Source organism: Corticium candelabrum, chromosome 8 (genome assembly GCF_963422355.1).
Source record: "Corticium candelabrum chromosome 8, ooCorCand1.1, whole genome shotgun sequence".
NCBI classification, from domain to species: domain Eukaryota; kingdom Metazoa; phylum Porifera; class Homoscleromorpha; order Homosclerophorida; family Plakinidae; genus Corticium; species Corticium candelabrum.
Genome location: NC_085092.1, coordinates 337486 through 354699, shown reverse-complemented (window position 1 = coordinate 354699; position 17214 = coordinate 337486). Strand labels below are relative to the sequence as shown.

The 17214-nt window shown below is 41.0% G+C and overlaps 3 protein-coding genes across 3 annotated transcripts; 2 read left to right on the top strand and 1 right to left on the bottom strand.

Moving 5' to 3' along the window:
• Positions 1 to 304: 304 nt before the first annotated feature.
• Positions 305 to 7377, bottom strand: LOC134183587 (tyrosine-protein kinase ABL2-like). The gene is made up of 5 exons (XM_062651170.1): positions 6794 to 7377; positions 6080 to 6728; positions 4461 to 4977; positions 2816 to 3293; positions 305 to 1800 (listed from the first exon to the last, which is right to left on the bottom strand). The coding sequence occupies exons 1-5, from the start codon at positions 7297 to 7299 to the stop codon at positions 645 to 647; spliced, it is 3306 nt and encodes a 1101-aa protein (XP_062507154.1). The 5' UTR covers positions 7300 to 7377; the 3' UTR covers positions 305 to 644.
• Positions 7378 to 7388: 11 nt separating this feature from the next.
• Positions 7389 to 8065, top strand: LOC134183367 (6-pyruvoyl tetrahydrobiopterin synthase-like). Its single transcript, XM_062650874.1, has one exon. The coding sequence runs from the start codon at positions 7396 to 7398 to the stop codon at positions 7927 to 7929; it is 534 nt and encodes a 177-aa protein (XP_062506858.1). The 5' UTR covers positions 7389 to 7395; the 3' UTR covers positions 7930 to 8065.
• A 635-nt stretch (positions 8066 to 8700) lies between these two features.
• Positions 8701 to 17080, top strand: LOC134183366 (uncharacterized). The gene is made up of 14 exons (XM_062650872.1): positions 8701 to 8987; positions 9060 to 9262; positions 11881 to 12168; positions 14427 to 14527; positions 14584 to 14647; positions 14711 to 14762; positions 14823 to 14923; positions 14982 to 15958; positions 16024 to 16183; positions 16265 to 16367; positions 16431 to 16473; positions 16533 to 16703; positions 16765 to 16784; positions 16837 to 17080. Exons 1-14 carry the CDS (start codon positions 8780 to 8782, stop codon positions 16875 to 16877), a joined length of 2532 nt encoding a protein of 843 aa, XP_062506856.1. The 5' UTR covers positions 8701 to 8779; the 3' UTR covers positions 16878 to 17080.
• Positions 17081 to 17214: the final 134 nt, after the last annotated feature.

Here is a 17214-nt window from a genome sequence, read left to right as displayed (position 1 = left end):
TAGAATCAGCCATCATCATCATCATCAAGGAGTTCATCTGTCCTCAGTAACATCATACCTTTATTGATGCTCCACAAGTATGCTCAGCAGAAGTGCCAGAAACAGTACTGTACCATTCCACTGGCCTGGGGATGTAACTGTCAAAGAAGTTCACTCCTACACGATCATTTGCATAATGTTTACTGTCACTGGAATTATGTGCGTGTTTGTATTTCGAATTCACAGTGACCTTGTCTAGTTTCCAGGGAAGCAGTCTATTCCTCATTCACACAGTGACCCTATCTAGCTCCAGTCAGTCTGCACATGCATTATTCCAATGTGTAATTCCACAATGCTCTAAACTCTGTTCCAGGTACAACATTGTGCTATTGAATACATCCCAGTAAACACACATCCCCAACAATATAAAATCCGCCTCCCAGAGCTATGCACAACAGCTGCACTACACACTGCTGTCAGCTAGAACACTCCCGAAATCTCACGAAACGGTTAAAACCAACAGACTGCGCTAAGGAGATCGAAAGCTACAGAAACTACAATATGCTGATACATAATAGACCCCTGCCTGCTAACTGCTGTGCACTACTATATGCACATGACCAAACAAATTGAGGTTGGAAGTGCTCAAATATTTCTAACTGGTCCTAAACTTCACGATATCCACCTCCTATGCCGTCTTCACTGTAGAATTCTTCAAGTCGCCATTGAAGTGTCTCAAACGTTGGCCTCTCGACGTCGACCTCCTTCCAGCATTCTAACATAATCTCATACAAACGGTCAGGGCATCCGTGTGGTTGTGGCATTCGATAACCTCGCTCTATCTGTGCTAGTACTTCGGCATTACTCATACCCGGATAAGGGATTCGACCGTAGGTAACCAGTTCTGTCAATAGAATGCCAAATGACCAAACATCGGATTTGATAGAAAACTTGTTGTAGAATGCTGCTTCTGGTGCTGTCCATTTGATAGGGAACTTTGCACCAGTGTGGGCTTCGTATACTTCTTCTGAGATGACACGTGCTAAACCAAAATCGGTAATCTTGTTGACAAGGTTTTCTCCTACTAGCACATTGCGAGCAGCCAGATCTCGATGTATATAATTCTGTGTTTCAAGGTAGGCCATTCCGGCAGCAATCTGAGCAGCCATGTCGATTAGCTGAGGCATTTTGAGAGACCTACCATCACCGTGTAGGTAATCCAGTAGTGATCCGTGTTTCATCAACTCTGTGACTATGTAAATAGGTTCACCAACTGTACACACTGCATAAAGCTGAATCAGTTTCGGATGACGCAACTTCTTCATGATCTGTGCCTCCTCAAGAAATGCATCCTTCGACATGTTGCCCTCTTTCAATGTCTTCACGGCGACTGGCGTGGTGCTGTTCCACATTCCTTCAAATACTTCTCCAAACTGACCTTGACCAAGTTTGCGAATAAGTTTGATTGAAGTACGAGGTATTTCCCACTGATCTGACGTGTTGTGAGACATTCCATCTGTTTGAGGCAGCTCTGCCCTCATGCATGACTTCTTGAGATTAACACATAGGCCATCAGCATCTTTTTCATAATGACTAACTAAGTCAGCTATTTCAGGAAATGCACTTCTCCTTGCAATGTAGAATCCTCCTTGATCGAGTCGACGAATACGGTAATGCTTGACAGTGTCACCATCACGTACACTGAGCGAATAGTCACCAGGCTTACTCTCGCTTTCACGAATGAGGTAACAACCATGCTGGTTAATGGAAAGCAGCAGCATTTTCTCAGCATCTGTACGTTTGATCCTCCCAAAAAACCAACTAAATAACAAACAAACAAAAGGTAAGACAACTACACACAGAGAAGCCAATGATGCATTTCTTTTCCCTCTTCTAGAAGAGGACACAGAGTTACAATACCGCGTCTGCATCTTCTGGCCATATGACAGAAGATGCAAAAGCAAAGAAACAAACATGGGCATTAATCAATTACTACTCAAAACTATCTTTAACTTAATTGTTCTCATACTCCACCAACTCACATCTGATAAGCAGAATGACAGTTTTGTTTACAAGTAACAAACTCAACAAACCTATTTTTAAACACGGTACTAAATCTAGATTCACTCATCAATGCCAATTGGGTGTGTATGCTCTGTTTTGTTACAGAAATCAAGACACCACCTGTCCAACAACATGACACTACAAGACTACTGGTTCCTATTATAAAGTGCAACTTCTCTCATTGACAAGATGCACACTGCACTCATCCATTTGCCAAGTAGCAATATATAAACAGCTTGTCTCTAGATCATCATTATTACATGAAAAAATACGTTGAGCAGTTTCAGTACTCACTATCTTCAAGTGTGCAGACAAGCGTTATGTGCATAACTTCCCTACAATGTCACTCTAGAACACTTCAGTCTCAATCTCATTACATCATCCGTGTTTGAGGTAAAAAGGCATGCATGGAATTAGAAAACTACCAACAGGAAATCTTGACCTTCTGCTCAACTTCAGATGCGCTACGGCACCACAAACACACCAACTACCTCAACAGCAACTACTACACTCTAGTCAGCCTTATAAAAGCTCATACAAACAAACAATTCCGATAGGCGTGAAGCGAGGGTGTCGTCCCGCTGAGTTTTCCACTAAAAATTATAGTCAAACCCATAGACACGCAAACCCATGCCGTTGTCTTACACTCGACATCTAACCCACCAACGACACAATCCCAAGCACACTCAAACATTGGCAGTCATGAAGGTGACAAGTGCCCCGTATGGGACCCCAACAACACCCAACATCCTCACACACATCTCCTCCTTACTCGTGCGCTTCAAGCGTCTTGACCGGCGCGATGTAGTTGTTGGGAACGTAACCCTCTTTGCTGTTAACCTTCGATCTCGCTTTCCACCAGTTTCCTTCAGAATCGTCGAGGATGTAGAGCAGCTCGCCTTTCTTGAAACCAAGATCCTCATCCGTGCGCGCGTCGTAGTCGTACTTGGCGACATAGAGCGGCCCCGGAGCTGGACCGGTTAGCTCGATGTCTCCCGAGTGAGGAGGGGGTGATGGTTGAGGTGGACGCTCCTGCTGTTGTGTGGATCCGCCAGGCGACATGACACCAGCGTTAGACCCGTTCGTGCCAACGACGCCGGATGATGAAGACTGAGCATGACTAGGCTCTCCACCATCCGTCTTGTCTCCTCTGCAACAGCAGCAACCCATTGCAACACTCAGCCGAGCACTTCGACGTAAAGTACGCCGCGTAAACCGAAAGATGTGACACACCCAAGAGGCGGGTCGAGCTTATTGACATCAATTAGTACGAGCAACAAATGTTTAGACCCGGATGTTTGGTTTTCAGCTTCCGTACTGTATACAGTACTGTGCAAAAGTTTTAGGTCACCCAGATATTGTTCTAAGGTTGTATGAAAATGTAGTTCTAAGATTAAAAGATTACTTGTGAGTAGTATGCAAGATGTTTTTTGTTGTTTGTGATACAATAAAGCTGTAGCTGTTGACTGTAGTCCACTTTCTTCCTCCAGATTAGTGAAGTAACCAGGGTGACCTAAAACTTTTGCACAGTACTGTACAGACACATGTTGTGCGTAATGATACTGCTATGTCTAAAATACGTGCTTCGTTCATTCCGTTACTCGTTAGCTAATATATAACCTATCTTTTTTAATTGAGTACGTAAAGAAAAGAAATAAATGGCTTGTGAACACAGAATTGCAGAGCTCAATCATAGTGAAAAACTTTTCGTTTCTAGCTAGACATTTAATTAATGTGACCATGTACCAAATAAGAACATCTTTCTTGTGTGTGTGTGTGTGTGTGTGTGTGTGTGTGTGTGTGTGTGTGTGTGTGTGTGTGTGTGTGTGTTTGTGTGTCTTTGTCCTTAAGGATAAGACAATTAATGATATTAAATGTCTTTAAAAACTTTGGAACATCGTCACAAACAAGCAAAAACGAAAAGTCGTCACTATGCCTGATGACACATAGAACAATATGTGAGAACTATGCTAGATATGTACATGTACGCTTACATTGTAAAGAAGGAATCTAGTGTGCAACGGCCAGGTAGGACTTCACTATTATATTACATAAGTGAAGTCAAATTAAATAACTAATGAGTTCTGCTTCCTAATTAGACGCCTTACTGCGTACCTCACCCACCTCTAGACTGATTTACTATACAAAGATGATATATATATATATATATATATATATATCTGTTGGAATCATTTCCCAGAGTTACTACACCGTATATCTTAGTAGGGTTAGTCACACATGCCATGAATATTATACTTGTTTTTCTATCACGTGACATATAATTTATCCACACATACGTACTAAAATAGATCAGATCATCACAGTGTACAAAGCTGATGATGTCAATCGCCAAATTCCTACATACAAGAAATGAAAACCCGAAAAGATAGTGTCTCGTTGATCATGTACTAATCATTTGATTTGATCTGCCTCCTTGTACTGACCGGACTCATTCACAAAGAAGTCCTCAAGTTGCCACTGAAGAGAATCGAACGTTGGCCTCTTCTGTGGATCGGTATCCCAACACTGCAGCATCACATCATACAACATGTCAGGGCAGTTTTGAGGTTTACTCATTCGGAAACCGCGTTCGACTTGCGATAAAACTTCGGCATTGTTCATTCCTGGATACGGAATTCGACCGTAAGTCACCAGCTCTGTGAGTAGGATACCAAATGACCACACGTCAGACTTGATAGTAAACTTGTTGTACAAGGCCGCCTCGGGAGCCGTCCACTTTATTGGAAACTTTGCCCCTTCTTGAGCCTGGTAGATTTCTTGACTATCTTGGATGACACGAGCCAACCCAAAGTCTGCCACTTTACATGTAAGATTGTCACCGACCAAAATGTTTCTTGCAGCCAAGTCCCGATGGATGTAGTTTTGGGTTTCCAAGTAAGCCATACCTGATGCCGTCTGGGCAGCCATATCAACCTATACAAACATAAAATATACAATGTGACCCACTTACTACAAATACAAACTTTTAGCTACATGATAACTGTGCGATTTCCTTGTTTTTGTCAACACAAACACGAATCTCATGCATGTGACATTGGCTCACAGCTAAATGGCCCGTTGCCGTAAGTGAAATATGTACCGTATTACCCAGCTTAGAAGGGCATGCCCTGTACGCAGTTCAGTGTCGGAGGAGTTTGTGGAGGAGTCGAAGGTTGCTGAAACTGAATCTGATAGTATGATCGGAAAGGCTAGAATTTCTTATATGGTGAAGAGGAAGCTTGCTGCGATACAAAATACAACAAATATGGAGGAAACATAGCCAAAGCTGCAAGAGATAGCAGCATACAGCAAAGTAATCTCCAGTGATGGGTTAAGAAAAGAGACATATTCTCGTCGATGCACAAGAAATTGCAGACGAAGAAGACTCTCATACAGGCAACAAATAAGGAAGAAGGCAGGGATGAAGATGGTGATAAAAATCAGAATGAAGACACTTTATAATAGGAAAACAGTGATTAGATGACAGATGTGTAGAACTGCTGCATGCTTGCTTAGTTTTTAAGTAGTAGATTCGGATCAGTATTTGCTTTGTGTTTGGATGCATGCATGCTTGTTACCAGGATACCACAACGGCTTGTTACCAGGATACCACAACGACTTCTTCCCTCACCTAAAAGGGCATGCCCTTCTAACCAAAGTAATACGGTAAGCGTCAACGTGTCAGTGACAAAATCTAACAACTGACTTTTCTTAAACAATTCTGTTAAAATAAAATCTTCAGTGTACTACAGCTGGGCCATCTTCAATTCCATCATTGTAATTTGTTTTATTCCTCAACCTAACTTTACATGTCAAAGAAGACTTGTGCTACTGTGGGTGTCTTCAACCATCCAGAACAGTCAACTAACAGAAAGATAAACATGTGCACCATGTGCCTGCTAGCTTCAAGTGTTGTATCCAGCCCACTCGTCATATATTATATTTCATTGTTATGAAAAGTTGCTATAAGTTTACAAAATCTTTTAGACACTTAATTATTATTCACTACAACATGCAGATATGTGAATGGACTGACCAGCTGTTGCAGCTTAAGATCTCTCCCTACAGGACTCTGAAGATAGTCTAACAAAGCACCGTGTTTCATCAATTCTGTAATAATGTAGATTGGCTCCATATCAGTGCACACTGCATACAACTGAATTAACTTCGGATGCCGAAGCTTCTTCAGAATTGCAGCCTCTTGAAGAAAGGCAGTCGGTGCCATCGATCCCGGTTTCAGAGTCTTTATTGCAACCAAAGTAGTGTTATTCCACATTCCCTCCCAGACTTCACCAAACTGCCCCGCTCCTAACTTTCTGTGTAACTTCAATGAGTTTCTTGGTATTTCCCACTGATCTTTAGTCGAATGACTAAGATCTGATATGACTGGTTTTTCATTATGCACACATGAATCTGATAAACGACAACACAAGCCATCGGAATCCATCTTGTAGTGCTCCACCAAATCCTTCAAATCTCGAAATATACGCCTCTTAACAATAAAAAGGCCCTGGTTGTTATCCATCCTTCGTACACGATAATGTTTGATGCTGTCGCCATCCTTCACACTGAGTGAATAGTCACCAGGATTGCTTTCACTTTCCCTGATCAAGAACGTTCCGTGTCTCCCAGAAAGTATGAGAAGCTTTTCCGCCTCCGCTCTTCTTATCTGCCCATGAAACCATCTGAATTCAACGCAAACAATGTATAAGAAACGACAAAGGAAATCAAGTGTCACCATCTCACTCACTCTTCTGCATCAATAGCGCTCGCTTCGGCAACATAGTTGCTGGGAATGTATCCTTCGCGGCGACTTGTGAGTGAGCGTGCAAGCCACCAATCGCCATCAGTATTATTCAATATTTCCAATCTGTCGCCTTTCCGAAAATTTAGATCCTCGTGTGTACGAGCCTCATAGTCGTAGAGAGCTATGAAGACGGGAAGATGAGGTACAGTAGGCGCTGGTTGTGTCGGTACTGGCATAGGTTGACGAAACTGGGCGTCGCTTCTGTATCCCGGTTGTGTGTTGAAGCCAGCAGGATGGCGGTGCATGGGTCCTACTGGAGCCCCCGGCATAGTTCCACCTGAAAATTGTCTAGGCATCTGATGTTGAAAAGGAGGCCTGTTCGGATTCATTCCTGCAGCGCTGATGCGCTGGGCTAGAGCTGCTTGCCCATTCTGTGGATGTTGACGTCGTTGAACAGCAACTTGGTCTGTCGCAGAGCTCGCTTCAGGCTTAGACGAGAAGCAGCCCATCGGTAGAAGCACGGAAAAACACAAGAATCTCAACTCCCTACGAACCTTTCGTAAACCATTCCGAGACACACCCAACTAATTCCGTCGATTACCCGTATGTCGCGACTGTCTAAACACATGGACTCTGTACATGAAGTGTCATGTGACAAGGCAAGTAGTGAGGAACAAGAGCAAGAGCTACAGTCAAAATGTGAAACAATGAAGACTAGCAGCTGCTCGCCTCGCGTTTACGTGACGCGTACGACGACGTTCAGTGCAGCTCACGTTCTACACAGCAACAAACTGACAGAGAAAGAGAACAAGGAGATCTTCGGAAAGTGTAATAATCCCAATGGTCACGGACACAACTACAAGGTGGAAGTGACGGTGTTTGACGCAGTCAATCCTATCACTGGAATGGTCATCAATCTGACTGACTTGAAATGTTACATGGACAGTGCAGTCATGAATGTTTTAGACCACAAGAACATCAGTCTCGATGTGCCTTACTTTAGAGACGGTGTAGTGAGCACTGTTGAAAATATCGCAGTTTTCATTTGGCATCAAATGAAAGCATACGTTGGTGATAGTTTGTTTGAAGTCAAAGTGTATGAAACTGATAAGAATATTGCAACATATAGAGGCGAATAGGGTATAAGAAATTATTACGAATCAGCCCCTGCTTAGCTTAGAATGAGTGTATGTGTAAAAGTAACTTGTACACGTATCTAGGCAATAATGATATCTAAAACTATTCATTGTGTTGTAATTATTGTTAATATTCTTGTTGTCACACACAGAAATCTGGTGCAAGTATACGGACATACTGAGTATACACACAAACAATTAAACACATAACTACATATACTACTAAATAGACATATTAGACAGAGAATAACAGTGTTTATTAATTGATTAATTAATTATTTAATAAATATATTCAACTGTATTAATTAATCTAATTTAAATTGATTTGTTGACATTGCAATCACTCTCTACATTACTGTAGCATGCAATTTGTTGTAATTATTGTTATTGTTGTTATTGTTGTTGTCGCACACAAATCAGGTACATACAGAGTATACAAACAAACAAACAAACAAACAAACACGTAGCTACGTACGCTACTAAATAAACATAATAATGTTAATCTACAGTGAATAATAGTGTTTATTAATTAATTAATTAAATATGTTTAGCTGTATTTGATTTGTTGACGTTGTAATCACCTTGTATTAGCAATTTGTGCCCTTGAGTGTTTCTTTATTGCGACAATGAATCTACTAGCTAAAAAATGTAATGGAGTGTATGCAATGTTCATATTGGGCAGAACCGTGCTTTTTTAGTTTGTATGCAGATAGAAGTGTCATGCGCTTGCTCGATCCTCAGCTGGAAATTGATATTAACAATATTGCGGTTTGTCTTGCTGTTGCTGTAACTGTAACTGGGTTGATGCTTGATGTGGGACGACGGTCTTCTTTCTCGCTAGTACTTTGCCGACATGGTTTCTATACAGTCTCATCTTGAGAAGACAGAAGAGGTGACGAGTTTACGTCGTGACATACTACAGTATCGCAGAGTAACTGAAGAACTCACCACAAAATACGAGAAACAGCGTCGAGAGCTAAAAGAAGAACGTTTGTCTAATCTACGCCTAAGGGGAGATCTAGAAAAGGCGCGGAGAGGCGAAGATTGTGGGAATTGTAACGGTAAGGTGATATGGTCGTGTAATACATGTATGTATTCAAAATTCTAGTGTCAGGAAGTTGTTGACGCTTTAGATGAGAAGTGTGAACTGCTAGCTCAGCAATGTGAGGTGTCTAAGAAGGAAAGGGCAGATGCTCTGGATGCGCAAGAGAGACTGACTCAACAGTGTTTTAACGTTGAGAGAGAGAATGAAGCTTTGAGAAAATCAGTGGAAGAGCTGAAGTTGAGGATCACAGAGTTAGAGAAAATTGTTGACAGGCAGACAGAACAACTCCAGGTAGATAAATTGTGTAACTACAGTAGTAGTACGTAGTAGGTAAATATGCATACATTTAACTAATTTAAGGTTTGTAACTATGGTAAGTTTTTTGTAGTTACGCAAGTAGGTATGTATGTAACTATGCAGAACTGTGTTAACTTGTGTGTGTGCGTGTGTGTGTGTGTGTGTGTGTGTGTGTGTGCGCACGCGCGCGTGTGATTATGTGTGATTGCTGTATTTACTTGCACAGTAAATTTTAACAACATACAGTCCATGTCAAAACTATTGACACATTTACGCTTGGAGGCGTGGCCATGGGTAGCATGAGCAGAAAAGCATCCGTTTTCACGTGATGTACATTTTCTAGATAAAAAAGAACTATTGTATATGCTCTTAGGTGCGTTAGACTTTTGGAAACACACCAGTGCGCATCAGTAGCTTGTGTCCTCCTTTCATTTTTTGATAGTATCCCCCCTCCCCCGCTAGCTACACAAAGGCGCATTCGGCTACACGTGTGTTTGATGTAGGGCAACAGATCATAAAGCGTGAGCAACTGCCACTCCGCCTGGATTGCGTCTTCAAGTTCATGAACGTTTTGAGGCATATGAAGCTCAACACGCCTCTTGATGAACGCTCAAAGGTTTTCTATTGGTGCAAGATCTGGTGAGTTAGCGGGCCAATCAAGACCGTGACGCACCCAGAATCTCGTTTTTTAGCTTCACTAGCGAAATTTTCTTAGGCATAGTGTAGCGATAGCCTGTGTCATGAAGTTCTCTTTTGTTGTTGGAAGAACTGACAACAAGTTCTTCCTGCGCTGCTAGCTGACGGGCAAGTTGTTTGCTTATTTCGTTGTTCCTTGTGTGCGTCATGTTCACTAGGCTGATCGATGGTTTTCAGCTAGTTTTTTGGTCTTCCACGGGAAGCTCTACGTTCTCCAACGTTAAATCTTTTGAGAGTTCAGTAAACATTAGAGCGAGAAACATGTAAAAGATGGGAGATCATAGATGGCTTCTTGGTACCAGAGCAGTATAGTAACAGAATATCGTGGTGTTGTCTTTCACGACTCATTTGACGACGGAAAAGTTCTCTAAGCGGATGCGCAGACTATGGAATTGCTTTTGTGACTGCTTTTCAGCTGTTTGAGAAAAATTTGACGCTCGTTTCTTATTACAAAACAAGAAGACTTTCCAAAAATAGTACAACTAAACCAGAAATGTGTCAATAGTTTTGATGCGGACTGTAAGATCTACATGTAAGAAGTCAGTGATCGTGGATTTTGGCTCATGTATTTGCAAGACTTTGTTCTTGAGTTATGGGTGATTTCTCGGTGCATATGCACAGTAGTACCAGTGTTCTAGCCAGGATTTTTTGCCAACCGTCAATATGACGTCATCAACTGTTTGATGTTGATATATTTGGTAATGACATCATAAAATTACTTTATCTGTTCTCTAGTTGTAGTAGAGTCAAATGCAACATAACACAGACAGACAGACAGATAATACAGTAGATTATTACAATGACAAGTTGACTTGGAACTGGAAGTATGAGCTGACCTAAAAGAGAGTATAAAACATGAGATTGAAGATAAACAGTAATTAGTAAAACACCTGCTGCAACCACAGTCACTCATTAGTGTTTCTTGTGTGAAAGGTCAACAGGAATTCACCTTAAACAGGGACAAGGAGACCATGCACTCCCGAAGATTACCAGATGTCTGACATGAGAATATGTATTGTTCTGTAGCAACTTTGGGACCATCAAGACCATTAATGTCTTTAGATCCCTGATCCCACACTATGCATGCTAAGGTTTTCTGATTCTGTCAACCATCAATAAATGCTGTTTTCCCCACTCCAAACGTCCCTTCCCTCTCCCAACCGTCATTTTGACGGTACTAACGGTACTGGCGAGAACACTGCAGTACTATAGAAGTATACAGTATTTTAGCTGCTTCGAGTGTTTGTCCTACTGAACATTGAATGCCCAGTTGATTGTGCACAGCACTCTCTGGTGTATGCTTTCATTGAAAATATTACCAGTGTGGAAAATAGGGAATTATTTTGGCTCAGACAGACTGAGACTTGGTAGGACTTCTTGTATGGTGTTACATGTCTAATTAAGTGCCTCCCCTACTGCAACCATTTTGCACATAATATTTGATAACCAACTTCCAAGGGAGAAATGGTATTAAAGGCAGTTGAAGTTTTCTCTGGATAAAGCATGCTAGGAGGCACCTAAGTTCATGAATTACCAGTTACACTATTGGAAAGGCCATCACGTGCTAAGAGACAAGGTTACACTATCATATATGTGTATGGGTGAATGTTTGTTCAAACATGTCCCAACACTGGTGCAGTGTTTGGTCGGACAAACAACATATTTTATGGGACATTGTCCTATGTCCTACCATTATTTTCCACACTGAATACTTTTCTGCAGAACACATAGTGGTTGTTTGATGGTGGTGCTTATGTTTACAAACATATATTGTCATCTCTAATGTATTTAATTCAGTAGTCACAAACATTGAGAATGTGAATTTAGAAATAATTGAGAGTAGGTATAGGCACGGTATTTTTGTATTGTGTTTGATGTGGACTGCAGTCTTAATTAAGTTATCGCTTTGTGTATAGTGTGCACAACAAGAAATGAGGGAGTCTCAAGAGAAACGGGACTGGGCATTGGAAGCTCATCAGAAGACTCTGAGGCAGTGTGTTGAAGCTCAAAATGTTTGTGCAGAGCTGCGTATTGCAAGAGACCAAGCAATTAACAAACAGATAGATGCTGTCAAGAAACTGGATGTGCTAAAGTCTTGTATAGAAGACACGTCTTGTGAGTCTGGACAGTCGCCTAACAACTGGCGGATGTTGTGCCAGAAATTTGAAGAGCTAATTGCTGTGGCAAACAGATGGCTTATGAAGGTGATGTCAGTGTTGTTGTAAATAGTCAAAATATTTACTGCAAGTTAGTTGAAGTGTACTGTTTGTTTGATATGCATTAGATTTTAGTTGCATTTAAGTTAAGTATTGAGCTGCCTAACCCTAGCAGACTGATACAGGATATGGTGGTTGCTAGTGAGATGATCATGCTGATGTGGCTGCCCATTTGCTCTGCTCTGTCATCTGATATCAGTTCAATAGATTTCTTAGTCAAAGAGTTATAAGTCCAGCCATGAACCAAGTGAAAGAAAGTGTATATCTTGCACTACACCAAGCTTACTGTGGATCAGTTGCTTTGGAGGGGGGACTCCTGGAGTCAATTTGCTCTGTGCATGGGTGACAAGTGGTCTTTGTGACCAGCTACATGAACTGTTTAGTATAGGTAAAGGCATACCGTATTCGCTCATAATAACGCCCATGCTCGTATATACGCCCATGTGCAACAGGTCAGAACTTTCAGCCCGAAAAACACCCATGCCCAACTATACGCCCTTGCTCGAGTATAGCCCAGGATACGCATGCGCAGACAAAACAAAATGGGGTCCGCAGAACATTTGTCTCCGTCTGTGTGCATTTGATGAGCTGGTGTCAGTGTTGAGTTAAAGTGCTTACCACTAGACTTACGTCTTTGTTGCAGTTACTGATCCTGATGCTCTTGACGGGCTTCAGGCTGACCATGTATGTATAGTGTTTAGTTTCTGCATGTATGCTGATGCGATAGGGATACCAGTACCTTTGATCTTGCAAATGGATAATTGCAAGCATTTGTGGTATTTCTGTCTTCAAGTATTTAGATGATGACTGGCCAAACGACAGCATTTTGTGACCATGTATACGCCTGGGACCAAAATAACGCCCATGCCCTAGTATACGCCCAGGAAAAAAAGCATTTCTTTTCTATACACCAGGGCGTTATTACGGGCAAATACGGTATTGTTCAGTGTTGATGGAATTAACAGCAAGGATTGAAAAGTTGAGCACTTTCACATCTAATTGAGATCTGACTGCAGTTGTTGCATCTACTGCTAGCTAATCTGCTCTTAGAGGATCCATGAATATGATTGCAACCAGGCTAGTCTACTTTGGAAGGTGGTATTAATTTTCATATATCAATTCAGATTAGTTGAATCCAAGGAGTGATGGAAAGCTTGATTATTACTTGCTTATGCATTCTTTTTGTACTGTTTAGTACTGAAGATGCTTACTGTCTCTTGCTTCTCTTTTCTTAAGCAAATTTGACAATAGACAGACAGTTTTAACCTTCTATATGTTGCTTAAACGTGCCCGCTCACGATTCACCTCGCACATGCAGACACACCCATGTAAACTTGAAATCGTGGCAGTTGTGTCATAACGAAGCAGAAGAAGCGAACATCATCTTAGGGTGCACCACGTTCTATGACATACAGTCTTTATTCCTAGTATAAAGAAAAAAAAGGTGAATCGCGTTCTTGTCTGCCGTGTCAGTTTTGCTTCGCATACTTGACATTTTGAGAAAGCTAACAACAAGTATGTTAGGTTCTTCATATACACATTTACTATTTACCATCATGAGATAGCATGCTGTTGGACGACAAAGCGTTTTCTCAATCGTTTTCTTATTGCATGCGACCCGGAAATGGGTGGAAATCAGAGCATTATTGTACTATCATGATGGTATCCGAAAGTCGGAGCGTGGAGTAGTCATGGAGAGGTGCCAGACGAAGTCGACAACATAGATCGCACATCTACCTTTACATGATAACTACTAGCCTTGAACTTCCAGACCCATTTTTGGGTCACGTGCAACAAGGAAAATATCGAGAAATCATTTTGTCTCGTTCAACAGCAAGCTATCTCAACCTGGTAAATGGTAAATGTGTAGATAAAAGGCACAATTTTAAGTTTGCATGGGTGTGTCTGTAGGTGCGTGAATTCGTAAGTGGACACCTTTAACTACTTTAGTACTCTTCTCTTTCTATGTAAAATACTGTAATTTTGTTTTGTTGCCATCTGCTTTTACAACAATCAATCACATGACATAATGGTGTACAGATATCTTTTAAAGTATTGTAGATTAATTAACTGCATATTGGTGCATTAATTAGTCTGGTTGGAGTAAGATCAAATTGTAATGAGTGTTGGTTTATTGTGGACACGAATTAACTTGGTCCTATTGTGTACTGTCTTGTCGGCCATGCCTATAAATATAGATATGTGGGCAAAATTTTTTTGAAGGATGAGGAATGTTGATGTACTAGGAACATGCATGTACTTCTCTTGGAGGGATGTGTGAAGAAAGTTCACGCCAATGTCAATGTGCTGAGCATATTGAAGAAGGAAAGAAATCATCTCATCTAAAGTTGTTGGGCTTTTGTTATGGCATTTGCAGATGTTCATTGTGTGTCGTCTGTCTAGGGGTACTCAGTCTCTACCTACAATGAAGCAAGATGCAGTGGCCTGTTTAAAGAAGTCTGTAGATGTAATAGTGATCTTTGTATTGTATTACTTGTGAATTTGTATACATTGTAGTTTGTTGTGTCAGTGTAATGGGAAAACGTGGGATAAGTGGATTGTCACCATTTCTGAAGATTCAGGCTAGTTGTTCTAACATATTGGTCAATGGTTGCTTGTGCAAGCTAGCATCGTTTTAACAGGTGTTATGTCAGCTATTGAATGGCAGACGCTTCCCATAGTGACTGGGTTGAAGCATGAAGCAATAAATAGTGATCTTTCTTTAGGGGATGTTGTGTTAGAGGTGAGATCCAATGTGATAATATGAATTGTGCACGAAGCTTGCAATCGTTGCTTTCTAGGTCAATGGAATAAGTACCAAAAATGTTACTGCATTCACTTTTCAGCAGTTGCTGAATTCTCACAAATCTGCATGCTCGTTATCTGTTCAAAACCACTGGAAAGTTCCAGTGCAATTGACTCGAGACATTGGCTTTCTAGCTAATGAGTTGCAGCTGATCATGACAAAACTGTCGTCTGACTGGGCAATAGTTAAGAAGAGAAACATAGCTGATTTGGACCTTTCATCCTTTACAGCTTCTATTGGTCAATGGAGCAGTCAGAATGAGCACATAAGTAAAAGTGCTGTTTTGTCTCGGTCTGTTCCTTTATCTGCGATGTCTCCATCACATAGTGGAGGAGAACAGAAAGCAACACAAGTCTCCAGTTTATCTGGGGACTCTGAAGTTGGTTTGTCTGAATTTGAGCTGCATTGCTGTGAAGTGCATACATCACCTCAGGATGTGAAATCAGTGAAGAATGTGTGCAGTAGTACAGCACGCAATGCAGGGACACATCACAAAAGCACAAAAACTAGAATATCAACAGAGTTGCAAAATGAATTACGGCGATTTAAATTGAATAGTAGGAAAGTTTTAAATGATATTTCTAAGGAAAGTACTGAAAGTCAAAATCACGGAGAGGTGAAGAGGGACTGGACAGATGATTCTGTTCCATGTGTGTATACTGATTCAAAGTCATTGTTAGATGGGTGCAGACTGGCACGATCAAGACAACTTGATTCTGGGAGGAAATACTTTAGTTGGAGTGTACCAAAATCATATGAAGGGCAATTGAAGCATTGGCCGGCTCCAAACTCTCTGCTTAAACGTGCTGCTACTGTTAATGATGGTTTAGGTTTGTATTCATCTGAGTGTTCTGTGGGAGATAGTGTTGGTAATACCATTCCATCTGGTGGATTTGGACGTGTGCAATTGGCACAGAATAGGCAATATCTTAGAACAATTTCCTCTGGGGCGACAATGAGTGTCAATTCAAAGTAAGATAAATTTGTGATGAACAATATAACGTTGTAATTGTTTATTGTGTGTTCGCTGTGTGCAGAACAGTTTGTTGGAAAAGGGATGTTGTCGTTGAGAAGCGTGATGGAACATTGGGATTTATGATTCAAGGTGGAAACAAGACAGGCATCTTTGTGTCAGAGTTGAGACCGGGATATGAAGCAGGAAGCGGTGGAGTTCAAGCAGGAGATGAAATTTTACAAGTAATTGTATTGCTTGTGGATAAGCAGTAGTGTACTACTAGTTGGGGTTTTGCTGATCCCTGAATGAATCATTGTCTATAGGTTGGGGATCAGAGTCTGGATGGGTTGACGAGGGAAGCAGCAGCTGTGCTTTTACGTAGTGTTGGTACTAGAGCTAGACTAGTTGTGCAGCAAAATCTACAAAGTGAATTGCCCAAACATGTTTGCATTGATCATGTTGCTATAATCTCCTTTTTTATACTTCCAGAGTTTCTTCAACTTCCTCACTACTGTGATTCTTTGTACTTGAGGTGTAGTGATCAGTATGCGTATATGTAGTTTGTCTTGTATTGTGTATGTTCATATGCAGGTGTCTCACTTCTTACAAGGCATGCCATCCAGCAGAAATGGATTTCAATGAAGGGCACATTCTTCATGTTGTCGATACTGTTGTAAACCATCCTCCCAACTGTTGGCTTGCTCTGAATTTGTCAGTCGATAGTAGTGATAGACAGCCTAAAGTGATCCCAAATTTGAAAAGGTTTCTTGTTTTTTGGTGTTGTGGAGAGTTTGAAGCTATCTATCTTGCTCTGTCTGTTTAGGTCACTTGAGAACTGGCAAGGTAAGATCTCTTGATGTTCAGGCTGTTAGTATGTTAATGTCAGCTTATTCAGGTCAGAAGATGTATGAACAAATTGATTTCCGAGTTGTGTAAATGGATTAAATTATGGGTATACTCATGATCTCATTATCAGTAGACTCACTGCATTATTGTTTATATTTGTACAAGTAATACTGTTTGAGTTTGAATATGCTATGGATTGTGCTGAACGTTATTATGCAGATGCTCACCAAACTCTTTATTTTATAATTATGTGAGTTGCAGAAATTTTAGCAACAACACAAGACCACTTACCTGTGCAGATTCAATGGTAGTCTTTGCTGCATCATTAATTAAATTATAGTGTTAGCAAACAGTCACTAGTCGTGTTAGATGATGAAGATTTGTATGGACAGCATGAGACTTGAATCTATTTCTTCTGCCCTTAGTC